The following is a 14,875-nucleotide window of genomic DNA, read 5'->3' on the forward strand; positions in this document are numbered from 1 at the left end:
GGTTAGCTTGTATCTCAACTGTGTAATAAATTAAAGCAGATCTTTTTGTTAATCCAAGGAATTACAGCTGGAATGGTGAAAAAGAAAGTAGATTTAATAATAAAGATAAGAATAAAAATAAAATAATAAAGCATACTTGGCTAGCGGTTAGCTTGTATCTCAACTCTTGGCTAGCGGTTAGCTTGTATCTCAACTCTTGGCTAGCGGTTAGCTTGTATCTCAACTCTTGGCTAGCGGTTAGCTTGTATCTCAACTCTTGGCTAGCGGTTAGCTTGTATCTCAACTCTTGGCTAGCGGTTAGCTTGTATCTCAACTTTTTTTTTTCCCCATGATGTTGTTTCCCAAGCTATCTGGGTCACTCATTAGATGACACAAAGCATGCTGGAAGTGTAAGAAGGTCCCACCGCAGGCTGGCAGAAGCAGGTCACTTATTCATTGTGTTCACTCATTCATTCATTCATCTCTCTTTCAGTAACCGGCTCGCCCCGAGCAACCATGACCGGATACAAAGGCTGAGACAGGAGTTCCAGCAGGCCCAGAACGGTCCGGACGACGCGGACGACCGGCGCCGCACGTTCAGCTTCGAGCAGCCCTGGGTGAGTGTGTGACACGTGACCTCTAACCCCCTTCCGACTGGAGAAGTGACTTCTTGGGGTGGATGCTAACGCTGTTAGCACCACGATGCTATCCATCACTAACCACCCACAAACTGACTGGGCGTCCTCTCCGTGCCAACCCGGCTAACACTCATCCACAGTGCATGCAGGAGTTAGCGCACCGGTACTAACCCCGCCCGCCTGTCTCCTCACGCATCCTTCATGTCTGTCAGTCATCCACGTGGACACGCCCACCAGCTCACCATTTTAACTGTGCTTTTTAATGCCTTCAACAACCATGACTTTACACCTCATGAGCATGTGAACAAAGACTTGGAGGGGGGGATCTGGGGGGGGTGCATATTTATATTTTACCAACACATGACACTTGTGTGCAGTACAACCTTTTTTTAATCTGTAACACGATTGTACATTTGACATTTGTTTATATTTAGACTGCATTTTTGGATATTTCTGTTTAGAAACATGCTAGTCTGCTGAATGCTTCCTAAAACTGACTTTTATTTCTTCCTATCTATTTCTTTCTCGACAGACAATAAACGCTTTTTTCATGTTTTTGGCTCTCAGGAACACATTCCAGTCATCATTGTAGGAAACAGCACGGCATTGTGGGAAAATACGGACACCCCCCACATGCCTCTCTTTGTGTCCCAACAACACAGTAACACAACACAATTGTTGTTGACTTCTGCTGCAATTGTCCGAGAATGGAAGCTCAAAGCTACCATCGCTTTTCTGGACACACATTTGTATTCTTCCTCAGTCTTCCTCAGTCCGCCTTTGTTCTGGGCAAGAAATTCATACTTTTTGAATAATTTCCAATACAAGACAAATAAAGCAACATGATAGGGATCACATAGACCAAATAGAGGGGGTCCTTGTGTTAAGACTTTTGTGGTTACAAATTATTATTATTATTAATATTAATAATAATAATAATAATCTCAAAGTGCAACAGTTACAATAAAAACATAAAAGTGAACAGTAAGTGTCACAATAAGAAGATGTAAAATAAGTAGAGCAGTGGAGGTGGAAATGACCAAAGCCAAACTAACACACACAGTGAACCAAAGACATTAAATATGCATTAAAATAGGCAAGCTATGTAAAAGCTTTTCTAAAAAAAAATATGTTTTTAAAGCTTTTTTAAAACGGTCTAATGTGTGTTGCGCCCTCAGATGATCAGGGAGTCCTTCGTTCCACAGACTTGGGGCAGCTGCGCAAAAGGCGCGATCTCCCATAGTTTTGAGGCTGGAGGAGGAGATTGGCCTGCCCTGAGCGGAGGTGGGGTGAGGAGTTATTGTGGGGGGGGGGGGGGGGGGGGGGGCAGTGCCACAGAGGCACTTACAGGTCATGAGGGAGACCTTAAACTCAATCCGGTATTTAACAGGGAGCCAGTGAAGGGATTTGAGGATGGGGGTGATGTGGTCAAACTTTCGCACCCTCATCAGGATTCTTGCATTATTAAACCTGTAAAAAAATTGTTGGCTGGCCACCAGTCCGGGGTGTACCCGAAGACAGCTGGGATAGGCTCCTGCACCCCCCACGACCCTTGGTAGAAAATGAATGAATAAATGATATAGAAGGTGAGAAACGTTGGACCTCACCAGGATGTTCAGGAAGTCCACATCAGCTCTCATGGATTAATTGGATTTATGAAATAATGAGTTTTTGTGCATTTCTGTTGACATCTGACCTTTTGGACCTAATTAATACGAAAACCAAAGAAGTACTCAACTTTTATTTATTTCAGTCATTCAGTGGACCAGTCATGTCTTTACTTTGCCACCAAGCTCCTCACCTGATTGTAAGTAAGCCGTGAAGGATTGTGGGTAATTCAGTCCCGTTCTATTATGTGACGATGCCAGCAGCGCTCAGACATTATTGCGCTGTTAGACATTAGATTTCGATTTTTATTGTATTGTCCTATTTTAATTCTGCGTTCCTTCCGGGTGTTTGTCGCCATTGAGGCTAACATTCCCAGGAATACTTGCCATAATAAACCAATGCAGCCATGCTTCATTTCCTTCAGTGGGGAGCGAGGCGTCTCTTTAAGCAGCCGCAATAGCTTAATGGTCGACGGCGTCTCATCACAGCGCTGCCATTAAAATAATATCAGGAAAACAACACAACTGACCTAACCTCATTAGTCATGTAGCCGCAACAAAAATGCTAATCCGGCATTCGTATGTCATTTTGTATTCTCATGTACATTTTGACAAAGTACTACATAGTAAGTAGTACTGCTGCTCTGTTGTCAGAAAGACTACAAATATGAAGGCTACAACATTCATTCATTTTCTGCCGCTTTTCCTCACAAGGGTCGCGGGGGTGCTGGAGCCTATCCCAGCTGTCTTCGGGCGAGAGGTGGGGTACACCCTGGACTGGTGGCCAGCCAATCACAGGGCACATATAGACAAACAACCATTCACACTCACATTCATACCTATGGACAATTTGGAGTGGCCAATTAACCTAGCATGTTTTTGGAATGTGGGAGGAAACCGGAGTACCCGGAGAAAACCCACGCATGCACAGGGAGAACATGCAAACTTCACACAGAGATGGCCGAGGGTGAAGGGTGGAATTGAACCCTGGTCTCCTAGCTGTGAGGTCTGTGCGCTAACCACTCGACTGCCGTGCCGCCCAAGGCTACAACAGTGAAAGTATATTTAGATGGGCAAACTACCATATGTCCTTATATGGTCGCGACTATGTCTCTGTCCTTTGTCATGACTCCACCCCCACTAACATCCATCATAGTGCATCATTGTAACTCCGCCCACTCTTGAGTCTCCAGCATGCTCCTCCCTTCACTCTGTGTGTCACCTGACCTCGCCAAGGACCGGTGAGTGACTGTGTGTACCTAAAGAAGTGGACCTTTTATTCTCATGACATCATTTCAGTCACGTGATAATTAATGATGATGACGCTAACTGTGTGGTCGCGGTCGTTGGCAGTCGAGCGCGAGCGGACAGAATGGTCAGAGTCAGCCCGGTCGCCACTCGGTGTCAGTGGAGGTCCAGATGCAGCGTCAGAGACAAGAGGACTCCTTCGCTCAGGCTCAGCGTCAGTACAGCTCGCTGCCACGGTAGGAATACCATTGTTGGAACGCTATTTTCATCACCAGATGATGGGAGAACAAAGAAAACACTTTAAGACGTTTATCCACGTCATTTCTCCTAGACGACATAATTACATCAAATTATTCTATTTCAAAGAAAGATATCAAGTTTCAAAACGACACTGGCAGTACTAAAATACAAACGAGACCAAATTGCTCCGCTTTCTTTTTTTGTCTTCTGCAGGCAACCCAGGAAGAATCCTAGCTCCATCTCTCAGGACTCATGGGACAAAGCGTACCCTCCAGGTGAGAGCTTTCAGGCAGCCAAGGACAATCCCAGGTACTCCAGCTATCAAGGATCCAGGAATGGCTTCCCGAGTGGCGGCGGCGGTGGTGTCGTGAACGCCAGAGTCCTCCTGGAAGCTCAGGAGCTGCTGAGGCAGGAGCAGCGACGTAGAGACCAGGAAGCTAAAGGGAAGCTAGCACAGGAGGGCTCGCCAAGCTACGAGCCGTATGCCAAGGATCCCGCCTCCCCCAAGGGGCCCTACCGCCATGACGTGCCGCCTTCGCCCTCACAGCTGGCCAGACTCAACAGGATGGGCTCGGAGAAAGGAAGACTCTTTTATTCCTGAGGACGTAGCAACCAAGGACCTGGCCTGGAGCTCTCACTGCCTGTCTGCGGACGCCATCTTTGTTGTCTGACAATCACATGACGACTCCGGGGTGCCACGGTGTCACATTTTGTGTTTCCATGAAGGTTTATATTTTTATTTTATGCTAATATGCTAATAGCAACACAGCGTGCATATCAACGTCATGTTCCTCCTCCCGAATTAAGAGAAGAGCAATACTGAGTTGCTAATAAAATACTAGCCCCTCCCCTCATGAATGATTCATGAAGCGGCGTCTCAGCTGAGAAGACATCTCTGATCTCCCGCCCGATGCGCCCCACGCCCCTCAGCCCCCCCAATTCCCTCCAAGCACCACTCCAGGCTCGACTGGCTGGCATGGCCGCCTGCAGCTCCTTGTTGTGTTCATTAGTCTGGTAGCCGTCTTTCAACCTCCACCACCTCATTCACGCTCAACACAGCTTTTCCCCTCCTCGTCTCCCCGGGCGGCTTTCGAACGCTTCATTTTTCATTGCGAGCCGCCTGCAAGCCCCACACAAATATCAATTTAAATCCCCCCTTTTCGCCAAGATTGTATACTTTTTTAAAAACATTTTAAATGTGTAAAAAATTGAGCCTTAAACTGAATAATATAATATCTTTAAGTGTTGGACAGCACATGTTTTAGTTTATCTAAGGTTACAAATGTGCTTGGCCAGTCCAGAGATTAAAAGTTAATTTACTCTAGACACAATTAGCATATCAGCCCGTTATCATTCCATGAAAGTTGTCATTTTGTTATGGGTTTCCTCCACTCCTGCTAAAAGCTAGGCTAAGCTAGGCTAGGCTAGGCTAAGCTAGGTAATATTAGTGATGTCGTTTAACATTTGGCCAAGAAATGAAATCAAAGTATGATTTTAATTGTTATAAATTTTTGAGGTTTCCAGCACTTTGACTGACTGGAAGCTAACAAGCTAGCATGAACGTATCATGCATCAATAATATTACTTTGATCTCACTGAGAAACACAAAAGCGAAAAAATAGTTTAAAAGACGAATTCCACCCAGAAGAAAGTGTCTGGAAGTTGTCCTTTTAAAATTATTCATATTTCCTCTGAAATATCCATCATTTTGTTATGGGTTTCCTCCACTCCTGCTAAAAGCTAAGCTAAGCTAGGCTAAGCTTGTTAATATTAGTGACATCGTTTAACATTTGGCCAAGAAATGAAATCAAAGTATGATTTTAATTAAATGTTATAAATTTGTGAGGTTTCCAGCACTCTGACTGACTGGAAGCTAACGAGCTAGCATGAACGTATCATGCATCAATATTATTACTTTGATCTCACTGAGAAACACAAAAACGAAAAAATAGTTTAAAAGACGAATTCCAACCAAGAAGAAAGTGTCTGGAAGTTGTTGTTTTAAAATTCTTCATACTTCCTCTGAAATACCCTGCTTGTTTGTAGTCACAGGTACAGGCTGTGACGTTGCAAAGTGCCTGACATCATCATGATGATGATGATGATGATGTAGTCCTTCACACACAAGGATGGATGATGATGTTTTTTAACACATTGTTGAAATATTTTACTAATGTCGTGGTACTCCTTCCTCAAGCTTCTTTTGGTTTTGGTTAGCGGCCATTTTGGACACTTGCCTTTTAGATGTGTTTATTTTTGAAAACGAGGAAATGGAAGCTGATGTGCAATTTGTCGCTTTTTCTTTGTCATTATTATCCTGAAACATATGTGTACATATCAAGTGTAGAATAAAAGTGCTTCCTGTTTACAGCATCGCCCCCCCTTCCATTGTTTCAGAGGAGCTAAAAGCAACATGGCGGCCGTCTAGCTAACTCACTCACTTTGCTCTTTTTTATGTGGTAACAATATTTTTTTTGTGTTATTTCATTATTGTTGCTCACTGGAAGTCTTTGTAGTGTTAAGTGACACCTGGCCAACCGCTGTTTTTATTCTCAGGAGTTAAAGTTGACATCCTTATGGTGTGTTTTCAAGATGCCTACAGCAGACATGTTCTCCACTATTGTACACAACCACATAAAGTTTAAGATAAAAAGCTTGTTTTGAATCACAGTCATCCCTCGCTACATTGTGGTTTGAATATGGAACCCTCAGTCTTTTGCTAGTTTTTCAAACTTCATAGCTGGTGGTTGACTATGAAAGTAGTAGTAAAAAATGCATATGTAAGCAAATTGTACAAACTTTCTTTCAAACCTAAAAAAGGCTGAATGCACTAATACACAAATGTATAAGACTACAACTTCAGAATGTAGTATTCTACATTGGCCACTACGAAGCACTAGACTTGAACAACCCTTTTATTGTAGGTTTAAAATATCTCACAACATGCACAATAATAAGAACATATACAAGTAGAATTTTCCTGCAGAAATTTTGTATGCAACGTGTGCTGTGAACCTTGGGCCCGGTGTCTGCTGTGCCACGGCGCTGAGCAATGCCATACGTACATTACAATAGGAATTTAGCCAAAAAGCTAGCATGCTAACTGTTAGCATGCTAGCATCTAGCGAGATGGCACTCAATAGCAAAAGCGCCAAGGCGGTCCTACAATATCCCTGCATCACACCATGTCTGTATTAGTCATTAGATGTGAGGAATACGGCTAAAATGTTGACATTCTAACAGATATCATGCTAGCACCAAATGTGCAGAGAAAGCATTCCTACATCAATGCCTGTGTATATATGCCTTTAGACAGGAGTAAAATAGCCAAAATTCCAATATGCTAACGGTTAGCGTGGTGACGCACCATTAGTGTCATGGGTGTATTTGCCTTTAATATATTAGTTAAGATGCTAACATGCTAACGGTTATCATGCTAGCACCTAGCAAGAGAGCCTCAAGTCCCGAAAGTGCCAAGGCTGTCCTATAACATCCCTGCATCATGCCATGTGTGTATTTTCAATTAGATATGCATAAAAATTAAAATGCTAACAGTTAGCATGGTAGCATCTAGCAAGAAAGCAACTAGTCCCAAAGGTATTGAGGCAGTCCTATAGTGTCCCTATATTATGCCATGTGTGTATTTGCCGTTACATGCTAACGATTATCATGCTAGCACCTAGCAAGAGAGCCTCAAGTACCCAAAGTGCCAAGGCTGGCCTATAACCGCCCTACATAATGTTATGTGTGTATTTGCCTTTAGACATGATTAAATTAGCTGAAATGCCATCAGTTAGCATGCGAGCACCTCGCAATATAGCATCAACTAGTACCTAATCTAGTGGCATATTTTTGAACGTTTTCGTTAATAGCATCGCCATGGTTACACGGAACTTTCCAAAAAATAAATACAGACGTAGTCCCTTGCGTCACGATTGCGGGAGTGTAACATGCGTGGGGGGGGGGGGTTCCTTCTTGGGGTTTGGCCGCATTACGCGCAAAAAATGTAAATAATGCAAGAATAATAATAGCTAAAGAAGAAAAGAAATATTAAGCTGGGCTGTTCTGCACTGCATTGCAGTGCATGCCCATAATACCACAGATTACTGTTTTAGCCATAGCCTACAGCAAGCTGAAACTCAACTCTGAATCCCCAATGTTACTTCCTGTCCGCCATTCATTCTGCTCCCATGTCAACTGTCTTAAACGGCTTATGATGCAAGCTAGCTGTCTACAAAGAAGATGGCATCAATCTTAATTATTTCCTCCTCCAGCATATTTGAGCAGCTGGCTTAAAAATGATGATTAGCATTCTTGTGATAGAGAAATGTTCTTATTTTTCGTAGTTAACTTTCTTGGACATTGTCTAGGAAAGCTCTTCATGAGCTCCATTTGTCTTGAAGGAAGTTCCACAACAAGCACACGTCTGTTTCACATCGGACGCAGCGATGCTCCTCTTATGCCTTATTTTCCCTCATCCGTTGAAGCCGGCCTCCACAGGTACTGAAGCATTTTATAAAAGCGTCCCATGTGAGCTAAATAAGCACATTAAAATGCTGCGGGACAGCCAACTTTCCTCATATGGTTGTGGAAAAACATTCCAGATTTGATACACTTTTAATAACGCAGCAGGCCTTTTTTCTCTCTGCTACATTTGTCCAAATGATGCTTAAAATGGCAACAATCACCGGGGGTATCATTCCAGCATGTTCCAGATGGCCTCTGAGGAAGCATCGGCGTTCCCAAGCCTTCACGTCTTTCCATGAAACGCCTCAGTGGGAATTAGGAGACACTCCATCACGTGCTTCTTTGAAAGCCTCTTTGTACAAAATGATATTACACTGCCTTTATAAGGGAGGAGGTCTGGGGTGGGGGGGGCTTTGATCTTGACAGGCTGCCTCTTTGGGGTTGCACGCGCACACACACACACATACATGTAGGATGACCATAATGTGTGCAAGATTAAAGACACTCATTGGGCTGACCTTTGCCCTGTCGCCAAAGCTGAGAGGACGTTTTTAAAGTTGTTCTTCCTTCATTTCATCCAGGGGGGTCATGTTGCCGGGCAACAGCCAGCATCCAATGTACTTGGTGTTGTCAAGGTCATCATGAGATGCCACAAAGCTCCTCAAATCCTCCTTGATTTTTTATTTTCATCTCATTCCAAGTTGCCTCTCTGCTTTGAGATGCTGACTTCCTCCGCGGGAAGATGGGATTGTCAGCTGTGAAGCCTTCCCTGTGATCCTAAATGACGCCTGCTTTAAAAGGATTACTGACCTTCAGCCTCACCTTGAAGACTCCCTGTCTAATGCGCACTCGCTGGACACCTCATAGAGTAATAAACTATATTCATGGAAATATAGAAAATAATTCAATAGTCACATTTATTTCCCATACATTCATTGATTACTATGAATTTGGACCTCCTATCAACCACACAATACACCTGGTATGCCAGAGAATAAGAAGATGTAGCAGTAAGGATCCGTTCTGCCAACTTAGTGACGTTGCTTTATTTAGCGAGTAATCAGACCCCTCTAGATACCTTTAGATACTATCACAAAATATCTGACATGAAAGAAACCCCCCCCCCCCATCTAAAATCACAAAAAACAGCAGGGTTTGTGTTATGAAATAATAAACTATATTGATGGAAATACATAAAAGAATTCAATAGTCACATTTGTTTCATGGCTATTTTCAGTGTTTCCCATACATTCATTGATTACTATGAATTTGGACCTCCTATCAAACACACAATACACCTGGTATGCCAGAGAATAAGAAGATGTAGCAGGAAAGATCTGTGCTGCCAACTTAGTGACGTTGCTTTATTTAGCGAGTAATCAGGCCCCTCTAGATACCTTTAGATACTATCGCGAAATATCTGACATGAAAGCACCCCCCCACCCCCCTCCCAAGGGTGTGGAAAATAATGGATATTAATCGATACATTGATGCACTCACTGGGTATGGATGGAATCCTCAGTGCTAAGATTCACACCCCAAGTAGAAACCCATCGTCACCTTTACAGGAAGGGACATCGGATAATTATCTTTGGAGATAATTTTCAGCTTGATACCAGCATAAAAATGAGATATTGGTAACACATTTTTTCCCAATCATGAAAACCGATATAAAAAAAAAATGCTGCATACAACATGTGTTCATTCCACCACAGGAGATACGTCATGTTGCACATATCGGCATCGGAAATTGAGAGTTTTTTTGCAATTTTTCCTGACTCTACACTCCGATTATTCTTTGTTTGCACCACATTGCTAATGCTACTGGATCACATCCGCCTCTCCAATTTACGTATTCTACACCTAAGAAGGGGTGTCAAACAGGACATAGTCAGAACCCGGGTGGGGGGGGAGGGGGCGGGTTCTCGCAGCAAGGCCTGGTGGGTATCAACAAGCTTCAAAGGCTCCATGTGAACGTTCCAACATGACCCGAGGTGAAGCGCGACTCATTGGTTACACAGCAGACAACATGTGCTCTAGTCAAGTGCACACGCTACATGGCAAGATCACACCAACACAAACACACGGAACACTTTCCATGAACTAGTTCACGCCAGCCTGTGGGGATGATAACAAGATGCTGGGAATGCTGGGCTGGAACAGCAACAAATCCATTTTCAACTGCGATGTTTTCGTGAGAACAACTTGAGTGCTCCTCGCTGATTAGATAAAGCTAGGTGCTAGCCGCTAGCTCACAAATCCATCAAGAGGCCATCTTATCCCAGCAGGAAATCTATCTGATTTATTACAAATGGCCCACGCGTCCTTGTCCATGCTATCGCCAAGATCTTGTAACCATCAAAGTCAGTGATGAAAACCTGTGCACATACCAATCCAACAACCCCCCCTCGCCAGCCGCGCTCCTAATTCCTTCCGATGGATGCACTGCTTGTCCCGTGACGGATAACAGAGCAGCAGATGTTTCAGGAAGTAGCCCATTGATAACCATCCCAGAGGAGACCTCCGACCCCGACTGGTCCCAGCAGCCCATCCATCATCAGCTGACCTTGACGGACTGCTGATCACATGACATCCGTTGACACATGTGGGCATGCTAACTGTAGAATTTAGCAGTTTATCTGTTACAGGATCAAACTGCGTCCACCATCAACGCTCACATTATGTCACATTTTGTGTGTAAGTGTAAAAAGAAGATACTCCAAAATGACCGAGGAATAAAACAAAATTATGTGTATCATGGCTATTTTCAGTGTTTCCCATACATTCATTGATTACTATGAATTTGGACCTCCTATCAAACACACAATACACCTGGTATGCCAGAGAATAAGAAGATGTAGCAGGAAGGATCCGTGCTGCCAACTTAGCGACGTTGCTTTATTTAGTGAATAATCAGACCCCTTTAGGTTAGGCTTTGAAAAATTAAACATTTTGCTTCATCACATATTTATAAATTATTGGCAACCTCGGGTAAATGACATGTTTTCCGTCCAAAAAATTGCTATTTTTGGAAAAAATAGTAAAAGTGAAAATGTGTTAATTTTTGTACAAAAATTGCAAATTTGCAAGGCCTCAAAATGATGAACGGCAGATACGTATAGGGATCTACTGTATTCATTTTCTCCCCGTCTCCTCACTCCACGCCGCCTCTCTGGCAAAGAAAGCACAGCAGCGACTGCACTTCCTGCGGCGGATGAGAAGATCCTCCCTGTCCCCTCCTATCCTGACCACTTTCTACAGAGGGACCATCGAGAACCTGCTGACCAGCTGCATCTCCGTCTGGTCTGGGAGCTGCAAGGCCTCGGACTGGATGTTACTGCAGAGAGTGGTGAGGACAGCGGAGAAGATCATTGCCCCCCTCCCCCCGCCCCCCATTAAGGACATGGCAAGCACCCGCTGAGTATCAAGAGCCCGTCGGATCTACTCTGACCCCCCACACCCCCAGCATGGACTGTTTTCTCGCTTGGCGTCAGGGAGAAGGCTCTGCAGCATCCAATGTAGAACAACCAGGTTTAGAGACAGCTACTTCCCATCCATCCATCCATCCATCCATCTATCTATCAGCTACTTCCCCCTGGCCATCAGACTGCTCAATGCCAAATAAGCCCCTCTACCTGCCCACACGCACAACCAAAACTTTACATTATTATTATTTATTCTAAATTATTTACATTACAAATTACTGTTTACGCTGTACATTGTTGTTCATATTTGATGTCATCTATTTATATTATATTTATATTAATAATAAACAGTCATCTATTATATATATAAGACATTAATAATTCATAAGTTTCATGAGTTAGTTAGTTAAAAGGAAAGAAATAAATAGTTAAAAGTTCTATAAATATTGTTAAAAACGGTAAGGTTAAAAACTTTACAGAGTGAGACATCTTCTCTAGAAAGTATCGTTTTGGGCCACGAGAGAGTGCTCTCGCATATAATAGACAATCTTTGTCGTTTTTTTCTCTCGGTGAAAAGCAGGCTGGCTTCACGGCAGAAATGAAACGGGAAATCTCATAAACACGCTAAAGGTTGCTCTAAACGCTCGTTTCTTGGGAAATGATCGTCTTTGTAAGTATATTGGTGTATAAAGCACTTACATAGATGCATCTGCTTTTTCAAAAGTTGTACTAGTTTTGTCAAGTTTGCTAGCTTCATGCTACTGCTAGCTTGCATTTGCAGTTGGTGTACGTGTGTTAGCTAACTGTTAGCTGATGTGTGTTTAGTTTAGCCTGCAACATGAGCAGTGTTGGAATGTATTTGATTTTTTCTGTATGTTTCAGTTAACACTTATTTTTTACAAGAAAGCTTCATAAAGCAGGAAAAGCAAGCCTTGTATGCAGAGTTTTCTTCATTGGTCCGCTGGCTGTCTAGCAGAATACAGACACGTGTTGTGAGGACAACACAATCCTCCACTCATCCACCCACCCTTCCACCCATCTATCATCCATCTGTCCATCCATCCATCTACCCATCCATCCATCTATCCTTCCATTCATCCATCCACCCATCTATCCATCCATCTACCCATCCATCCATCCACCCATTCACCCACCTATCCATCCATCCCTCCATCCACCCACCCATCTATTCATCCATCCATCCATCCACCTACCCATCCATCCATCCTTCCATCCACCCACCTATCCATCCCTCCATCCATCCATCCATCTATCCATCCATCCATCTACCCATCCATCCTTCCATCCACCCACCCACCCACAAATCCATCCATCCATCCACCCATCCATCCCTCCATCTATCTTTCCATCCACCCACCCACCTACCTATCCATCCATCCTTCCATCCACCCACCCACCTATCCATCCACCCATCCATCCCTCCATCTATCTTTCCATCCACCCACCTACCTATCCATCCATCCATCCTTCCATCCACCCACCCACCTATCCATCCATCCCTCCATCCACCCATCCATTCATCCATCCATCTATCCATCAATCCATCCATCCATCTATCCATCAATCCATCAATCCATCAATCCATCAATCCATCCATCCATCTACCCATCCATCCATCCTTCCATCTACCCACCTATCCATCCATCCCTCCATCCACCCACCCATCCACCCATCCATTCATCCATCCACCCATCCATCCATCTATCCTTCCCCCATCCATCCATCCATCCACCCATCCATCCATCCACCCATCCATCCACCCATCCACCCATCCATCCATCCATCCATCCATCCATCCATCCATCCATCCATCCATCCATCCATCCATCCATCCATCCATCCATCTATCCTTCCATCCTTCCATTCTTCCTTGCAGTGGTCATGTGTTGGTTTGAAGAGACCCTGGCTTCAGAAGGCGGACGCTTTGCTCTCCTGCTATTGAGCTTCTTGCCGGCGTCAGCCACGCAGGGGCATCTCTCCTGTCGGCTTCCAAACAAAAGGCATTGTGTCTGCCTGCCACACTCACACACTCAATAGAAATCACACCAAGTCCCCCCCCCCCCCCCCCCCCCCCCCCCGCTTAAGACGTCGTTAATGGACTCCGCCATTCATTCTCCTCCAGCGTGGAGACAAATTAAAATGTCTCTTTTACTGCTACCTGCTTTGTTTGCCTTTTAACACAACCATTAAGGCGTGGACACTTCATTAGGTAATCTAACGACATCCACTGTAATTAGTCAACCTTTTCACTTTTAAGGTGTTCATCTAACAGTATGTTTATAGTAGAGTTTGCACAACTATACTGCGTCGTGAAGAGAGCTGTTTCTAATAATCTGGTTATGTGAATTATCGACATGACAGCTCTGGTGTGTGAAATATTCACCAAAATTAAATCCGGGCATATCATTGCATTGCTCATGTTATTATACTATTAATATTGCAGTGTTAATTCACTGTGGGCTTTGCATATCGCACTGTGTGCTTCAAAGGTTTGAATCCATTCTTTCTGGTTACATTCTTTTAACATGGAATTTCATCAAGAAAACGCTTTGGTGACATTTGAAAGCACTAATACATTCAAAACAATTATCTTTTATTTCTACTGGGCATTAGAATAATGAAGATTACTGCCTGGTACAAAGGAAGGCCCATGTTGAATTCTCAGTGGCTATTATAAGGATGTTTGAGCACTGAGAGAGACGTCCATGAATGATGACCTTTAATGAAACTTACTGTATATAATAAGAATATATGACCATGTCAACCCCCCACCCCCTAAAAAAATCTACATTTTAACCACATAACAAAATGTTATGTCATTGTAAGTTATCTGTGACTGCATTGACGTTGCCCGTGGTGTAGAAGGAGTGTAGTTAGTTGTATTAAGCCTGTACAACATGGTACATTGTGTCTTTATGTAGTGGACAAAACACACACGCGAACAAAGACGGGTACAAGCAGACATGTTTCCCTGTGATGTGACAACCAGAGCGCTTCCATCCACTTTGATTGAATTTAGTTGCAGATCACATATACCGCAAATGTACGTTACCTTGGCACATGAGTAAATTAGTTAAGATGCTAACGGTTATCATGGTAGCACCTAGCAAGAGAGCCTCAAGTACTGAAAGTGCCAAGGCTGTCCTATAACGTCCCTTCATCATGTCATGTGTGTATTTTCAATTAGATATGCATAAAAAGTAAAAATGCTAACAGTTAGCATGGTAGCATCTAGCAAGAAAGCAACTCG

The 14,875-nt window shown here is 43.6% G+C and overlaps 1 protein-coding gene across 9 annotated transcripts in view; it reads left to right on the top strand.

Annotated features, from left to right (window-relative positions):
• Positions 1-6,083, top strand: part of pard3ab (par-3 family cell polarity regulator alpha, b) — a 165,655-nt gene extending 159,572 nt beyond the window's left edge. For 6 of the 9 annotated variants that reach the window (XM_058080481.1, XM_058080491.1, XM_058080500.1 and 3 more), the window contains 3 exons: positions 473-596; positions 3,578-3,708; positions 3,926-6,083. In XM_058080481.1, the coding sequence (XP_057936464.1) occupies positions 473-596; positions 3,578-3,708; positions 3,926-4,313 (643 nt within the window). In that variant the 3' untranslated portion in view covers positions 4,314-6,083. Of the gene's footprint in view, positions 1-472; positions 597-1,149; positions 1,896-3,577; positions 3,709-3,925 lie in introns of those variants that run through there. The other 3 variants (XM_058080527.1, XM_058080542.1, XM_058080534.1) reach the window with 3 other exon arrangements.
• Positions 6,084-14,875: the final 8,792 nt, after the last annotated feature.

This window comes from Doryrhamphus excisus, chromosome 1 (genome assembly GCF_030265055.1).
Source record: "Doryrhamphus excisus isolate RoL2022-K1 chromosome 1, RoL_Dexc_1.0, whole genome shotgun sequence".
NCBI lineage: Eukaryota > Metazoa > Chordata > Actinopteri > Syngnathiformes > Syngnathidae > Doryrhamphus > Doryrhamphus excisus.